Below are 18,565 nucleotides of genomic sequence, written 5' to 3'. Positions count from 1 at the left end.
AAAGCCTGTCACTTTGTAGCTACATGACAAGAACAAAGATACGCCCAGAACCTTAAACACCGCCTACAGCAGCACCAAGTTGATGGCTGTTTGAACAGCATACAGCCGTGATGTCCTATATTTCTGAAGAGATGAGAGTACTTTTCTTGGTTTAGAATTAGAATACATAGCTTCACAATCAATCTTAGGGCTGAAAACTCATTCTGTGGATCCACATAATGAGTCTCACAGCTCAAGATTTTACATCCAGATGACATTGCCGGGTCTGAGTCTCATTCCCTTCATTCCCCGGTGATATTCTCCCATATAAGACTTGCATTAGCACCTTAATCGAAAGCCCAGAGGAAAGTGCCTCAAAGGCGCAGCGCTGATCTGGGATCACTCCGGCCTCTTAGGTTCTAATAAATGAGATGGTTAAGGGAACCTGGCAGGTGGTCCAAGATCAGCTCTGTGGAAGATTGAAAAGAAGAAATGCAGTATTATAGTCCTGCTTTAACATTAGTTACATGTGGACCTCTCAAATGATTTGTGTTCAACACATCCCCTATACACAACACAGCTATGTCTAGTGATGGTTATGTTATGTTGTGCAAATTATAATTGTATTTTATTTATTCATTAGATTTGGTGGCCATGGACCTGGTTCCCGGTGGAAGAAAGCCATATATGGAGAATCCAGTCCAACCCGATGACGATTATTCATCAGATTTATTTTAAATAGTTTTCCACCAGATACTGTATAATAAATTTGGCGGGTGTCTTAGAGACTAAAGCAAAAACACCAACATCCGTTAGTACTGGCATCAATCCACATACAGCACACGTGAATTTGACACACCAATGTGATACATTTTATATACATAAATATATTAGATTGTTAAAATAAGTGTGTGTTCCATTGAAAATAGATTACTCTCATTTTAAGATGGAGGAATTCAATATACTCTGCAAATACCCAGTCACATTTGTAGATACAAATACGTGTTCATTTGAAATTATGAATCAATAATAAATAAAAAACAAATAAGATACATTATAGACAAACAGATTAAAACTTAATCACAACATGTTACTCTCTGCCTTTGCTATGAATTATTATTAGGCATTATTTATAGGCGTACTGCACCACAGTCTTATCCATAGAGAAACCCCATTACAAGTTCCACGTCTTGAACCTGGACTCATTTTGATAAAAACAGACAGGAGACTGCAACTTATGGCTATGGTGCGCCATCATTCACATGGTATACATTTGTCTCATGAAAGGCAAAGGAAAAACCTGTTACAATAACAGATGTTATAGTGCTCTATAAACCACTGGTTCCCAAAATCCTTTAGCCCGTGACCCAAAAGAGAAATTTGATGTCTCCCCAGCCAGGACCCAAACTAGTGAGAAATAGCCGATCTACTGTATACAAACTCACAATGCGTTGCTTTGCGCCACGTTGTGAGCTTGTTGATCGTTGATATTTGTACTACTTTTCTTCTAATTTATGGAATTTATTAAAACAAATTGAATTGAAGATTGAATTCTGGTTTAATTCATGAACAGTTTTGCTTTTTTGGGGAATGTCTTTTGAAAATGTTTTGAAATAATAATAGCCTAATTAAAAATGTAGGAAACAAAAACATAAGGGGACCCATAAAGATGTGTCTGCGGCCCACTAATGGGTCCCGGCCCAGTGTTTGGGAACCAGTCCTATATAACCCACTAAGGTCAAGTTCAGAGTTGTGTGTAATTTAGCTGCTGTCCAGACATATTAGTTCCTAAGATAAGAGTACAGTGCTGTGCTTCATTGCGGACCACAATGATGACTAATCATCCTGTCTAACCTACTGTAATAGAGGTAGTAAGATAGTCTCGTTGAATTTCTGTGAACGAGATCAGCGATGTTGTTGATGCAATGTACAGTACTTCATACTTTCAGTGTTGTAGTAATCGGGTTCTAGACTCGTCTCGAGTCCTGTCTCGAGTCCACATTTTCTGTCTTGTCTCGGTCGGAAATTTGACTTGGACTTGACTCGGTCTCGGACCAAGGGACTCGTGAGTCACGAGTCATGATGCAATGATTTTCTTTTATTAAATCTATATTACGAGGAGCTCTTTCACATTAACATTATAAGAGTGCAGTTGGTGCGTTTTCTGTACGCGCCAACTTTACCTCTGTCTATGCTCGACTCGCCTCTCGTCTGTCTTGGTCTCGCGTCGGACGCGACCCCCTCCCACACTCGGCCTAGAGTCGGACTCGCCCCCCTTCGGACTTGGTCTTGACTCGACTACATCATGATGGTATCAGCCGTGTGATAAACCCAGGCATTCATCCAGAATTCCAGTGTCCAGTATATCTAATATATGATATCCGGATGTTTAGCTGACACGGATATACTATTCGGACAAACGGTTACAGCCAGCAGAGACATATTTACACTCGCTGTCAAACAAGAGGAATTATACGTACAAATCTATACTGTAACAATGCTGTTTCCTCGTTATCTATGGAAGTATGTTAAATAAGTGAATAGTGTTAACTAGTTATTAGTCAGCACTCAGCAGACCACATTGCTTAAGACTAAAATAGTGTTTCAAAGTGTTTCACAGTTAGTTTCATAACACATCTTGGAGACAATTGTCCAGTCATTTTCCTTCCCTTAACCTATGCTTCTCAAAGCGGGGTCCCCCGGGGATACTTGGAGAGGTCCGGGAGGTCCCCATGCAGTTAAATGATACACGATACTTAAGAACCAAATGGATCTATAACTCAAGTGTACAAATTGTACACCCTCAGAGTTATAGGGGCCCGTGGCCGATAATGGCCCAACTTGAAATTAAAAAAGTTTGAGAATCACTGTTCTATTAAATTAATAACGGCTCATGGTGTCCCTAGTAAGTCAACCAGAGAGTGCACAGATGGTCTGTGGTCCTCACGACAGACCACCCATGTTCCAATCAGACTATTCTCACACGTCTCCTGATCTCCTCTCTGTGCCCTTGGTTTCCTGTCGCTCTACATCTTTCCTATCTACGAAATCAAGCATAAAAAAGTGGCAAATAATAAAAACGTATTTCTATTTCCAAATTAGATACATAAACCCCTTAAGACGCATCATCTCATTTTCAAGGGTGAAAACAATATAACACTTAAAAAAAAGGAGGAAACAGTTCTCCTGCTTAAAAACAAAACTTTAGATGTTGAAAGACAGACATCTATCCTTACTCGTTCAGCTCGACAAAGCACTAATTGAGTTCTCAAGTGCCAAGTGACTTTAACAGATCTGTAAATCTCCTCTATCTAATCTAACAGCTCATTGGATTTGCCCTATATCTTAATTTTATTTATAATGCATTCTCATTCAGATCATGGCTATGAAATGGCTAACAAGCCTCTGGAGGTCCTGAGCTCGGAGGCGAGTTGTTTCCAGTACCTCTTCGTGGTTGGCTTTCTCCTCGCTGGTGTAGTCTGTCACCACCATGTTGGTGATCAGGGACAGGCCCAGTACGCGCAGGCCACAGTGGCGCGCTACCAGCACCTCTGGGACCGTGCTCATACCTGGAGGGAGGGGAGGAGGACATGTACTTTTATACACGGACTATATGCACGCAAGCACGCACACACGCACCAGTGTTGTTTTCGTCGACTAAAACTATGATAAAAAATGTTCGTCGACTACCTTTTTTCACTGACGAAAACTAAATGGAAACTAAATAAAAACTAAGCTATGATGACTAAAACTGAGACTAAATATACTGACAATTTCGTCAACAAATAAAAACTAGACTAAAATGTTAGGAAGGGACCAGTGGACAAGAGATCCAGTACAAGTCACTTTACAATTTTGGTTGCTTGCTGAAAATATTTTCAGCAAGTGTAAAAACAGTCATTTCGATGGCATCAAGGCCCGCCAAAATACATTTTAGTCGACTAAATTAACTGTAGATTTAGTCGACTAAAATCTTATGACATTTAGTCGACTAAAACTAGACTAACACTAAATCATTCCAGGTGACTAAAATGTGACTAAAACTATATGAAAACTATTCAAAAGACTATGACTAAAACTAAAATCAGTTTGCCTTTGAGAGTTTGCCTTGAGAGAAAAGGGAAAGCTTTGTTGCTGCCCATTGATAAATAATGTTTGACAAATTAACTCGGATGACTTCTCTTGAAAATGGTTTGGTTGAAGACTACTGTAGCACATTTTGGGTGAAAATAATGTCTTTATCTTTATGCCGTTGGTAATATAATGCACCAAGATATTAATCTCTGAAAGCTTATGAATTTTTCAGTGTTCCATTTGGCTGCACCATTATGCTTAGTCACTCAAAAGCAGAATCTGTATCTCTAAGATGTTATAGCTCAGCAGCTGTGAATGTCAAAGAAGGTTGAATTTCTACAATTATTCGGTGTAAAAAGAAAACCCTTATTGTCGTACAGCGTGTGGCGGCGTGTTGATAAACTGAATAATGTGGTTCTTGCGTTCTTGCAGAGAAGCTGTCCTTCCTGTGACAATATCCCTTTAAGTGAGTGTATACGCCACAGCCATACTAACCCACAGCGTCTGCCCCCAATAGCTGCAGTGCTTTGCATTCTGCGATGGTCTCGAAGCACGGTCCTCCCAGCATGCAGTACACCCCCTGTTGGAGGAAGGACCCGCAGCCCTGCTCCTCGGCTGCCCGTCTGGCCAGGGCACTCAGCTCGCGGTCGTACGCGTCCGACATGGCTGGGAACCGCGTTCCAAACCTGCATGGAGACACCATGTTGGATGCATGCATGGTGTAGAAACCTTTCTTTAACCCATTTAGGCCTGACGTCGACATTTCTAAAATGTCTTCTAAATCCTGACAGTTTTCTGTCAGGATTTGCGCCACATTTTCACGATTTTTGTCAAATAGCAGACCTACAAGCTCGAGCTTGTAGATCTGCTATTTTTCAATAGCTAAATTATAACATAATGTTTAAAACACCAAAAGGGGTTCCTGCCCAAAACGGAATAAAATACAAATATAGGGCTGTCACAATTACGAATTTAAGTTGATGATTAATTGTAGCTATAACTAAATTATTTAAGCGGTTTAATCATGTTTGTGGCATGAAACATTGGAACATAATGAATAAAGAATACATTTTTGTTTGCCTGGTAATCAAAAACTTTACTGAAATACTGAACTGAAATATACAAAGAAATGACTGACATTATTTTTATACTTGAAAAGAGGTAAAAAAAAGTAACTCATGTTGATTAGGTGATGTAAAACAAACGGTGCCAACACAAACATTAAATGCCATTAACAATAAAGAGACAATATGACGTAATGAGGGACAATGACGTAAATGTTCCCTTCATTGGCGTTTTAAAACAAACTAAAAACAAACATTAAACCTGTATATAGGAGGGGCTAGTGCCCCTCAAAAAATTATAAATAGCAGAAATAGCTGATCAACAAGTGGGGCGACTGTGGCTCAGGAGGTAGAGCAGGTCGTCCAATGATCCATGGGTCGGCAGTTCGAATCCCGGCTCCTTCTGTCCAGAGTAATCTAGCAAGAGAGTAATGACACTCCCGTTGACTCTCATTGTACCAATGGAATGCGGAAGTGTCATTCTATCTCAATGGAATAGTTCCAGCCATAGGGAGCAATGTTTGGAACTATCGCCAGCTTTGCGGCGAGATCAAAGCGTGTCACCACTCTCTTACTATATTACTCTGCTCCTGTCTACATGTCGAAGTGTGTGTGTGTGTGTGTGTGTGTGTGTGTGTGCGCGCGCGCCACCTCTCGTCATTGTGCCCACGCAGTGGGGTCTGCCCAGCGAAGCCTGGCATGTTGATGTGGTCTTTGATGAGCATGATGTCGCCCACTTTGAAGCTGCCATTGAGGCCGCCTGACGCATTGGTCACGATGAGAGTTTCCACGCCCAGCAGAAAGAACACGCGTACTGGGTATGCCACCTGTAGAAGAGAGACATTTGGATACTGTACATTATATAAACTTTGAGTTGGGACATGCAGTGTCTGTTTGTCTGTAGGCTCGCGTTGCTAGACTGTTGCTTCCATCATACAGTCCGGAGAACGGAAGCTCTATCATGAGTAAGCAATAAAGCGGAAGTGAAGCCTCCTCCCCATTTCCGTTTTGTCTTTACAGTCACACAAATGTATCCTAATATAAATCTAAGAGAGCTTGAGAGAGCACCACAAACCATCTTCTTTTAAGTATGACCATAGCCTACTGGACTTTCTGCTTCATTTGGCAAAGTGTGAGACAGACAGACAGACAGACAGACATGTGACAAATCCAAGTAGAACACACTAGTGTCAGATGTCCACTTGTCCAGAGTTCATTTAAGTGCAGTGTCATGTAAGTTAACCATTGTGATGTTCAATTTAATGTAATAAAATTGAGTCAGAGGCATTTAAAATATCATAATTTAGGGCCTCCGTTAATCCTAGATTAGATAGATAGATAGAGGATTGCGATACCTCTGGTGTATTATGAGACTGTACTTTGTTTTCATGATTATTGTGCCCTTACAGTAGGTCTTTATAGTCAACTGGGCCAAAGGCCACAGTTGTGAAGTAACACACATGCACTGGCTTGTTTTCTTACTGATGATTGACTATCCCTGTGCCTCACCAGGTGATCATTCAACCACGTATAGCTAGCTACTGTATACAGTACGGTAAAGGTCCCCGCCAGCATGCATTGATCATTCATGTGTGCCAAAGCATGACACAATCGGCATTCACTTTTCTTCCAGATTGCTCAGACAACAACCAACAACAGATAAAACCACAATATATGGGCTATGAGACTGCAACTAGATCCCATAGCCCAAAAGCCACAACATGCTAATGTAAAAATGCAGCTTTGTCATTCCCTGCCTATTCCAACGCTAAATGCCCATACTGTATGTAATTTCAGATTACCAAACCATTGAGGCAGGCAAGGTATCATCCGCCTGGGTGACAGCAGACTGCTGGGTGAACGCTGGCGCTTTGGCATGGGGGGTAAGATCTTAATTTTCGGGTCTGTTAAGAACTCTAGTTTTCGCCGGCTGCCGGGCACGGCTGCACTAATAACTTTGGGGCAGGCCCGTCTAGAGTTTAAATGGACAGGTATCAGTCAAAAGGGAGAGGAAGGATGGATGGGGAAGGATCAACATATGGAATGTCAGAACAGGTCAGCTCCATATATGGAGATCTAAGGGTTTGAGGTCAAATGTAGCGTTGCTGGCCACCCCGACCAACCAACCAACACACACACTGTTCGGGAAATGCACGATTCCATAGTTCCTTCGGTCGCAATAAACACTACTGGACTTCACTTAACTGACCTGATGATTCCAATCTGGCAGAGCTAAAGCAGATGAACTCTCTGGAATGCCTTCACTCAGCACATTTGCATAATTTGAATCAGGACAGCTGCATTGTCTGTCAATCAGGGTCTGGTGTTGTTGTAGCCTCGCATAGCCAGCCTTCATCTGCCTTCATCTGCCTATGTTTTCTTCTAATTAATTCAAGACAATGGTATAGGCCTAATGTGTGATGTGGATTAGAGTTCTCAAACTCTGCCCGAACCCGACCAGGCCCGGCCCGACCCGACATTTTAGGGCCGGGCCGGGCCTAAAATGTATGCTAATCAGTAGGGCCGGGCCGGGCCTGGGGCTCCATGAAAAAAAAAATATATATATATTGAATTTGTTTAGAATATATAATAATAGTTCTGTTCTGTCTGTTTGTGTATTTATCTATTATGAAGATGGTGCTGACTGGCGTTTCACTTTTACTCTGTGTAGAGTTCTCAAATTCTGCACAAACCCGACCAGGCCCGACCCGACCCGACATTTTAGGGCCGGGTCGAGCCTAAAATCTATGCTAATTAGTTGGGCCGGGCCGGGCCTAGGGCCTGATCAGTTAGGGCCCAGTTAGGGCCGGGCCTTAATTTTCGGGCCCGTTGAGAACTGGAATGTGGATATTCCAATATGTTTCTGACCAATTGACCATGCATCGTCCTAGTGTGAGAGTCGAGAGAAGATTACATTTCTCTTTTCAATGTGACACTGTACATTTTAGGGAAAATTTTACAGAAAAAGACTCGCTCACCGTATACAAAATAGACTGAGACTTAAGAAAAAATATGTTCTTTTATTTTATCACTGACGAAGGTCTTAGGACTGAAACGTTTGCTTTTTAATTGCACTTTGAGCACAGAGCAGTTTATGAGCATGATAAAAGAAGAAGTCGAGTTGAGTTTTACTTTTACTTCAAATTATTATACAGTGAGCAAGTATTTTTCTGTCAAAGTTTCCCTTATGTTTTTGAGACCACCGCTACCGTAGTCAAGTTTGGAAAAAAATGACCAAGAAAGGCGAAACAGTTTTCTCAGTGCTTCACTGTACATTTTAGGAAATGCTTGTTCTAGATGTTATCCTGTCCCGCATAATTACTTAAACCAGGTTCTCTGTACACGTACTGTAGGCCTACAATAAAACATATTTTGCCAAAATATTGGAGGGACATTGCTCACAAATAATGTCATTCCAGTAGTATCTTCCAGTTGTCCAGTTGTCCATCAAGCATCAAGACTAAGCTGGCTCACCGTGTATATGCTGTGGCCCTCACCGTGTTCATGCTGTGGCCCTCACCGTGTATATGCTGTGGCCCTCACCGTGTTCATGCTGTGGCCCTCACCGTGTATATGCTGTGGCCCTCACCGTGTATATGCTGTGGCCCTCACCGTGTATATGCTGTGGCCCTCACCGTGTATATGCTGTGGCCCTCACCGTGTATATGCTGTGGCCCTCACCGTGTATATGCTGTGGCCCTCACCGTGTATATGCTGTGGCCCTCACCGTGTATATGCTGTGGCCCTCACCGTGTTCATGCTGTGGCCCTCACCGTGTATATGCTGTGGCCCTCACCGTGTTTATGCTGTGGCCCTCACCGTGTATATGCTGTGGCCCTCACCGTGTTCATGCTGTGGCCCTCACCGTGTATATGCTGTGGCCCTCACCGTGTTTATGCTGTGGCCCTCACCGTGTATATGCTGTGGCCCTCACCGTGTTCATGCTGTGGCCCTCACCGTGTATATGCTGTGGCCCTCACCGTGTATATGCTGTGGCCCTCACCGTGTATATGCTGTGGCCCTCACCGTGTATATGCTGTGGCCCTCACCGTGTTTATGCTGTGGCCCTCACCGTGTATATGCTGTGGCCCTCATAGAAGTGGAAGCGCCCCTGCATGCAGACACACTGACGACCTTTTAGCTCCCCGAACACCAGTTGACCTGCGTGGCCCGGCACTGCACAGCACAGAAAGCACACGCAAAGCCATTAGAACGCTCACGCACTGCAACCAGTCACATATACATACAATAGACATACAGACACACGCTATCCAGTGGTGGAAAAAGTACTCACATTTTCTACTTTAAAGCGGCTATAACCAAAAATATGTCAAAGTTTGAATGACCTTTTTATTCTTTTGGCATTCAGACAGCCAGCAATGGGTAGAACGCTCCCAATTATTATTTTTGTCTCTGTGACACATCTAGGGGCCACAATCTGCATTCAAAGATTTTCCTAGAAGCTTTGTCATTGGTCGATTTGCCTGTCTGCTTACTGATTGGTTAGTCATTGCGACCAGGTTTTTTTTTCGACCAATGACAAAGCTTCTAGGAACATCAGATTGTGGCCCCTGGATGTGTCACAGAGACTACATTATTTTTGGGAGCGTTCTACCCATTGCTGGTTGTCTGAACACCAAAAAAATAAAAAGGTCATTAAAATGTTGACATATTATTGCTTATAGCAGCTTTAAGTAAAAGTATCAATACTGCAATGTAGAAAACAATACTGTTACAAGTAAAAGTCCGGATTTAGAAATTTGCTTGAGTAAAAGTACAAAAGTATTGGTATCAAAATGTACCTAAAGTACCCAAAGTAGAAAGTACGCAGCATGTACAATGTCCCATCTCACACGTTTTCAAATTGTATAAAATGTATATAAATCTTTTGAAAATAGCAGATCTACAAGTTCACAATGCATCGCATTGCGACGCATTGTGAGCTTGTATATCGGCTATTTTCAAATGGCTGAAATCTTTGTGTGGTTAAGTGGTTAATGTATGTTTTCAAATAATTGTAGTGGAATAAAGGCACAACATTTGCCTCTGAGATGTTATGGAGTAAAAGTAAAAGTATTGAAAATTGGAAATACCCAAGTAAAGTAAAAATGCCTCAAAATATTACTTAACCACCACTGATGCTATCTTATCCTAAAATATCAAACTCACACCCACACACACACGCACACGCACACACACGCACACATTCTGTACCCGTGCTGTCGGGGAAATGTGGAATGTTCTTATAGGGGAAGACCTCTTTGTTCTCCAGCAGGTCAGCGAGGCCGCCCAGCCCCGAGCCACAGATGATGGCTACTTTAGGACGCTGCTCTGTTTGGGCCAGCAGCCAGTCTGCAGTCTGTCTGTAGTCCTCGTAGCTGTAACTGAAAACAGCATGTGTCTGAATATCACTGTTGATTTTGTCGACTGAGACTATATGAAGAAAAGTCACCTTTTTTTCACTGACAAAAACGAAATAAAAACCTAAATAAAAGCTAAGCCATAATGACTATATAGACTGTATTGACAATTTCGTCAACAAATAAAAAGTAGACTAAAATGATAGTGACTAGTGGAGAAGAGATCCAGTAGAACTAAAAGACATGATCGGCTATTTTCAGCATGCAACCGCAAGTGTAAAATCAGGCATTACGATGTCTTCAAGGCCCACCAAAATACATTTTAGTCGATTAATCAACTGTAGAGGGAAGTCTGGAGCTCTCTGCGGTGGAGCTGTTGCCCCACCGCCAGACTACGGATGGATGGATGAATCAACTGTAGATTTAGTCGACTAAAATCGAATGAAATTGAGTTGACTAAAAAACACAAACATTTCAGATTACTAAAATATGACACAAACAGGATGCTGGATAAAACTAAACACAATTTTATCCAAAAGACCGTTGCATCATAATTTTAGCAAATTCTCATCGTCTTCATATTCACATTAGTCAGCACTTTTAGCACCATGAGCCAATAACAATTAGAAGGGGCTTATTGATCATAGCTGTAATTGTACAAAGGGGAAAAGCGTTCTCAACTATCCCTTTTTTATCATTCTGAAAAGAAAAAAAAGATTTATACAGTAATTATTGTCTTGTCCTCACTGTACAAGAGAAGGCCTTGAAAAAGGTGGTTTTGATTAATGTATCTCTGCGGACTCTCTTGAAGGGAAAGTGATGACTGTGTGTGACAACTTTTTTTTACCTCGGATTGAGAAAGCGAGATTGGCTTTCCTGCCAACCATTTGACTGGTTTGTAATCAGTAAGTGATTTATTTATGTCTTCACAAGGGGGACGGTGAGCCAATAAGTTATTGTTCCTCTGCATGTTTTCGCTCAGATCCATGGAGTAATTATCACGGGGGATGCGCAGTTGTTAAAATAATGGAGGTTCCATAGCCTTTTATCACCCCCACAAATCATCCACTGGCACCTCTGAGTTCTGTTTTAGTTAAGGCACAAATACAGGACATTGACAGAAACTCCTTTCTACCGCTAGAAATGATATATAAAACTAACCAGTATAACCACATATCCTTAATAAGTGATTCATAAACTCTGTGACATCATGATTCTTGAATAGGGCCCACATGAGCAGTGAAGGGCAAGTCATGGTCATAAAACATGAGCTATTATAAAACTGAAACCAAATAAATTATAGGATCTGAAATGATCTAAAAGGTTGTTATTAGAGAAAGTAAAAGATGAGTGTTAATTTTTTTTTATGTGTTGCTTTCTTTTGTTTTAGCGATTTTAGCTATTTTTGACAGGGAGGCGGGGGTATTATTTACAAAATATTATGGTGATTTATTTTTTAATTATTTACAAATAGTCCAAGAAATTACATCTGGCCACATAATATCACAAGATCTACTGAATGTGAAGGTAGCCTACTGGGGGAAGCCATACTGTGTGTCATAGTCTCAATATGTCTTTTTTTTTTAAATATATATATATTTTTTATCCCACGATTTTGTAACCCATTTTTCACCCCTGTGTCAATAATCTGATGTGATCCTGGGCTCTACACACCCTCCGCCAACCTAGTCCCCATATATGGGGGACATGGGAGAGCAACGGACTTGAACTCATGCTTCCTTCATGCCTGAAGGAACACGTTATTCCAACCAGTTTCTTTCCCCTCCATCAGGCGTCCCGGCTGGCCAGGGGAAGGCAGTTTAGAGACCAGGATTACTGCATGTTTTTTGTGAGGGTACCTACCCTAGGGGACACGGGGAGAACATGCAAACTCCACACAGAAAGGCCCTTTCGCCAACCCCGCCTTCGGGTATGGGCACTGATGACGCAGAGGAGGAAACACGCCGCCAGCACCCACAGCGTCCCGAGCAGGATTCGAACCGAGGACCTTCTAGCTGTGAGGCGACAGCACTACCAACTGTGCCACCTGAATATGTCAGTTTGACACATTCAGTAGATCCAGTGATCTTTTGTGGTCAAATATAATTTCTTGGGGTCTTGTCTACTCTATAGTAAATAATAATAAAAAGAGTCAACCCTGGAACAAGGACTGACAGATATGTCCACATACTATCTGGAAAACCACCTGCGTCCAAACCCCGGGAAGACACAAATCTGCAGCTTCCACCAACAAGGAGGCCAAACGGGAATAAGGCTTGAGAACCACCAGCACCCAGTCTACCTGGGAGTGACCTTAGACCAGAGCACATCCAGAAGACGAGAGCCAAGGTGTCCACCATGAGGAACAACCTCCTGCGCCAATAAAACCAACTCAAAGTGGGGAGCTCACCCAAGCACGCTGCGTATACAACGGCACTAGCCCTGTGCTTTTCTACCGCCGAATATGCCTACCCTGCATGGTATAAATCAAGTCACACACGCAAACTATAGACCCTATCCTCAACGAGACCTGCAGGATAGTGACTGGGTGCATCAAAACAACCCCCATACCCTGCCTCTATATGCCCTCTCTGGCATCGCCCCCTCCTGACATCCGCAGAGCAGTCACTGCCAAAGCCGAGCGCACAAAGCAGGCCCATGCATGACAACCAGCACTCACTGCACTAACACTTTGCCCCCCAAAAATGGCTCAGGTCCAGAAGCAGCTTCCCAATGGACAGAGAGAGGCATCACCCCAGATGAATGTCTTGCGACTGGCCATGATCAATCTTGGGCCGTCTGGAAAACGTTGAACCGTCTACGGGTCGGCGAAGGACACTGCAAGGCATCCATGAAAAAATGGAAACTAACTTTTTCTGATGCATGTGTGTGTAAGTAAGTATAAGTAGCCTTGCCGAGCCATGAGGCCAGGAGCCTATCTCCTGTTTCTGTAGAGTGAGGCAGCTTGATGTACAAGTACATCCCCTGGACATGACGCTGGTATGTCGCAGGGACTTACCCCCAATCCAACCCTTGATGCTGAGTGTCAAGCAGGGAGGCACTAGGTCCCATTTTTAGAGTCTTTGGTATGACCCGGCCGGGGATCGAACCCGACCTCCCAGTCTCAGGGCGGACACTCTAACCACAAGGCCACTGAGCTGGTTGTGTGTGTGGCGAACCACAAACAATGGACCACATCATGAGATGTATCTCTGCTCCACAATGTACTGGCCGAGCCAAATGCCGCTGCACTCGCCTGCGCCAACCACTGGAAAGACGTGATGAGGATGGCCAGACACGACGAAGAAGAATAAAAAGATAAATCGCTATAACATTTTGTAAAAAAATACATATTTTCGAATGCCCCGCCCCCATGTCAAAAACAGCTCAAATCCCCAAAACGAAAGAAAGAAGCAAATGAAAAATAATTAACTTTCATATTTTACTTTCTCTAATAACAACCTAAAACATGAACCGTGGTTGAAAAAAACTAAAGTTGTCCTTTAATCCTGCAGGTTCCTATACTGTATTCAATCTTTGTCACAGTATTTATGAAACACTTATTGATCCTCCAGACGCCCTGAGAGCCACATGGGTGACGGCAGACTGCTGGGTGAGTGCTGGCACTTTGGCATGGGGGGGGGGTCAGTTCAACATATGGAATGAATTCTGTACTAAAAAAATAAAAAATAAAAATAGATATCATAGGCGGGAGAAATCGGTGAAAAATGTGGGTACTGCATGGGTATTATTTTAAAAATATTCACACAAAAAAGAAAAAAAAAATGGGAACTTCTCCTTTGATCCACCCATTCCTTGGACATGTTGGTCCAGTATAAAAAATAAAAATAAAAGCCCATTGTGGGTGTATGGGATTTTTCTATATCACTCTATCACTAAACTAAAAAAACAGGGATGTGGGCAGAAAAACAAGAAGAATAGCCTATACCTTCTGTCACTGCATCATGAAACATTATGAAAATTACAAAAATATAATGTTGTCTGGGTGAAAATCACCCGTGTTTAGTGTTCTAGGGTTAAGCTTTAAAATAAACTATCTTGGCACAATGATTGATTCGAATAATTATGTAATGTTAACTTCATGTCTATGTGTCCTGCCCCTTGTGCTGCATGCTGTGGCATTACAATATAAGTCACACACACAGTTGGCCTTGTAAAACAAAATGTCCACACGGCAAAGTAATGGTTATAGACAGACAGGGCAGGCTGAATGAGTTGGAACCTCTGCTCAAGCATAATAGCTTCAGCTATGAGAGAATGAAAGACGCCCCAGCAGCGGGCCAGCTGTGTGCGGAGCGGAGCTGTCCGTGGTGCTGCCTGCAGAAGCCCCATGCATGAACTCTCCAGCTGGGATCAGCACTTTTCATTCAGACCGTGTGTGTGTGTGTGTGTGTGTGTGTGTGTGTGTGTGTGTGTGTGTGTGTGTGTGTGGGAACGGCATGCCTGCCAGGCACAGTAAGTGCTTTTGACAGATATGTAACACAGCGCCTCTCTCTCTCTCAAATACAAATCTGATCCGCTTCCCAAGTCCCATTTTTGACTTTATTCTCCGCCCAATGTGGTGCATCCCTGCTGTGGTGAACTGTCTCTTTAAGTGGTGGTCCATCCACGCTTGCGTTGCGCGTGCGTATATTATGGGGTTACCCGGCGTTTAAGCCCATCTCACACTTCTTCGTACGACGGTGTCGTCGACCGACAGAACAGATCTACAGTTCGCATCGATGTGTTTGTATTAGTTCTTGTCGGCAAGCGACACCGCGTCGTAGCTAAGCATTTTGTTGTAGTTCTATCTTCATTTAAAGCTCTTTAACGGTTACAGAATATGAATGTTTGATTTAACGTTACTTGGATGATCAGATTAGGCTATAGCCTAATCAAAAAAGTGGAAGTAGTAGCCAGTGTATAGGCTATATGGCATCAACGCTTCTTAGCAAATAAAGCCTATACTAGATTCAGATGTTTTGAACATTTTCTGGAGTTCAGCATAATTTCTTGCCGTAGCCTTGACAACCATCAGCCAGCCAGGTCAGGTGGACAGCATTTCTCTCCACGCACGACACGACACGCAGCGGCAGCGCAACAACCCTTTATCTTATCTTACCTACCTGCTGCTCAGATTAACGGAGGGCGATGCTGCCATGTCGTCCATGTCTAATGCCAAAGGAAACTATCGATGAAACGGTTCTTATTCTGACTGATATTCAGTAGGATTGGATAGTTTCATCAGCAGAGGCAAGTGACAGCTCGCTCGGGGAGGTCACGTTGCGCAATGACGTCACGCAGGGCGTTATGACGGGGGGAGGAGGAGCACGTAGTCGTAGACGCTGCCGGTTCCTTTGAAATGAAAAGGAGTGAGTGATTCATGTCCGCCCCCTCCCAAATCCTATTTTCTGACAGACTGAGCAGCTTACTGACCCGTACACACTAACAGACTGCAGGAATTCAACGAGACAGGCCTGGGAACAGTTGAGAGAGAGAGAGAGAGAGAGAGAGAGAGAGAGAAAGGGGGAGAGAATGAGAGAGAAAGGGGGAGAGGGAGGGAGGGAGAGATCATGAAGAATTTTGTCCAAAATTTAAAAACTTCGTAAATCCAATGTAGGCTGTTATACCAGTATATATAGAGATATCAAATTATTTCGTTAAATCACGGTGGATTGTTGTGGCTATTTGTAGGCCTATGTAGGCCTATGACTTTCGCATGACTTTTCAAAATTGAATTGATTGATACTTTATTAGTCAGAAATGGCTAAAAGGATAAGCACATATACATGCCTACACATTTAGACTTATAATGTAGGTTACGCCGTTACGGTATCACTTTACTTCTCATTTTTATTAGCACAGTTGGCAACTTGGCTGCACATCTAAAACCCAGTAAGGTTATGTATAGCCTATAATTATACGACATAATATGAAAATATAGGATATATATATTTTAATTAAATACATCCACGAATGAATACAACCCTCTTAGACATATACGCTATATACTTATCAGTGCCGGTTCTAGGAGTCAGGTGGCCCTATCATGCAGGCACGGATTGGACGGTCTGGCAATTCTGGCATTTGCCAGAAGGGCCGGGCAGGGTGGGGACGACTGAGCGCCAGAAAATACATTTCTACCTTATCAAACCGAAACTATTTGGTTTGTTACGGTAGCTTCGATAGTTGGAGACATCCTAGAGTCTTAGACCTTGCATAGTTGTGATGTCATGACAATGACAATCTAACAATGGAAACAATCCAACTTTATTTATAGAGCACATTTAAAACAACAAAGTTGACCAAAGTGCTGTACAATAAGGCAAAGCAGTAATAAAACATAATACAATACAGTAATAAAACCATATACAATAAAATCAAACACTCAGGAGTACACATTATTCACGGTTTAAAAGCCAGGGAATAGAAATGAGTTTAGAGATGTGTTTTAAAAACAGGTAGTGTTGGAGCCAGCCTGACACGGCTAGGTAGCTGGTTCCACAGTTTAGGAGCAATGACTGAAAAGGCTCGGTGCCCTCTTCTCTCAGACCTTGCCTTAGGGATGACAAGGAGCATTTGATTGGCTGACCTCAGTGACCTAGATGGAACATAGGGTTTTAGGAGATTGGAAACATAAACTGGCGCTGATCCATTTAAAGATTTAAAAACAAACTTAAAATGGATAGCCTGCAGTGGAGTGCAGCTAAAACGGGAGTGATATGTTCATATTTCCGTGTTCCTGTTAAAAGTCGTGCGGCAGCATTCTGAACAAGTTGAAGGCGGGAGAGGGAGGCTTGGGTGATGCCGGCGTAGAGGGCATTACAGTAAACAAGGCGAGTTGTAATAAAAGCGTGTATCACTCGCTCTAGGTCCTTAAAAGATAAAACGGATTTGATTTGTGATAAGCCTCAAATGATAAAAACTAGAGCATTTATCAAAGTCAAAGCCATCACAACATGATGAGTGATTAGAGAACAATAAAAAGAGCATGCCAGGATTTAAACTAAGGAATGCACTGTCACAACTAGTTCCATGCAAGGGCTACTAACTTTGATCAGAGGTGAACAAGCTTCTAAATGGAGATTGTGGACGCCCAGGCTGTGGATCAAGGGTCTCCACGGATTAGGATTGTGGATTTGTGAAGAGTTATTATAGTTCAGTCAGACAACTCACGAATAGATTTAACCAATATTTATTATAGAATGAGAATACAGATATACAATAAAAAAACCCATGGGGAACATAAATAACAGCCCACCGGTGGTGCTGGGGTGGTGGTGGTGGGAGCAAACATCACATAACAACCAGGAACCATATGCAGAGGAAGGCAGGAAGAGCGTGCAGTCTATAGTGAGCTTATAAGTAGCCCGCCCAATTGGTCAACTGACTGCCTATCAGTGAATGCACACACTTACACACCCACAATGCAGCATGTTAACCCCTTGAGTATAGTATGCGCCTTTGAGCACGGCATGAACCCCCTCAAGTATATCTGACTGAACTAACTCTGCAATCTAAATAACTATCATTTATATATTGTTACACCACCAAGATCAAGCACAGCGAGCAGATGGAGGTTCTGGGTCTGTATCTGCCTGGGACTGGGTCTGTATCTGCCTAAGCTTAAGAAAAATGAAATAAATACTTTCTCTCAATGGTGAAATGGTTTTTTTTAAGCAAGTTTATTTGCTCATGGTTGTCTGCCTGCATGGTTTCCGTTGTCTGGTATTCAGGTTAAGAGTGAGCTATTAAAGAAAACAGGTGGTGGCAGGGAGGGTATAGCCAGTACATTCATTTAACTAACTGACTAACTAACAATAGGAGTAGGATTCTGCAGACAGTTTAAGGGGGGAAAAAATCCTCCGGGATTGAATAGAAAGTCTCCATAGGTAGGCGGCTGCTCTGGTAGGCTACGATTCGATGCTGCGCACCAATTGCATCAACATGCACATAGCATGCGAAGAAGAGCATGCAGTTTAATATTTGCTCTGTTTTGTTTGTTTTCATGAAATGGAGAGGTGAATGCAGATGAAACTAGAAAAAGTGCCCCTCAGGGCACAGGTCTCCACCAGCGCAGGTCAGGTT

General features: G+C 42.7%; 1 protein-coding gene across 1 annotated transcript; it reads right to left on the bottom strand.

The window, feature by feature from the left end:
- Positions 1 to 3,351: 3,351 nt before the first annotated feature.
- On the bottom strand, positions 3,352 to 15,722 carry pnp6 (purine nucleoside phosphorylase 6; the record flags this gene model as incomplete). Its single annotated transcript, XM_083763047.1, has 6 exons — positions 15,604 to 15,722; positions 10,332 to 10,501; positions 9,190 to 9,293; positions 5,769 to 5,944; positions 4,549 to 4,739; positions 3,352 to 3,548 (listed from the first exon to the last, which is right to left on the bottom strand). The coding sequence occupies exons 1-6, from the start codon at positions 15,645 to 15,647 to the stop codon at positions 3,352 to 3,354; spliced, it is 882 nt and encodes a 293-aa protein (XP_083619173.1). The 5' UTR covers positions 15,648 to 15,722.
- Positions 15,723 to 18,565: the final 2,843 nt, after the last annotated feature.

The sequence above is a fragment of the Protomyctophum parallelum genome (assembly GCF_964188405.1).
Source record: "Protomyctophum parallelum genome assembly, chromosome: 4".
NCBI classification, from domain to species: Eukaryota; Metazoa; Chordata; class Actinopteri; order Myctophiformes; family Myctophidae; genus Protomyctophum; species Protomyctophum parallelum.
Note: the sequence above shows the minus strand (reverse complement) of the source record. Positions and strands in the feature narration are given on the sequence as shown.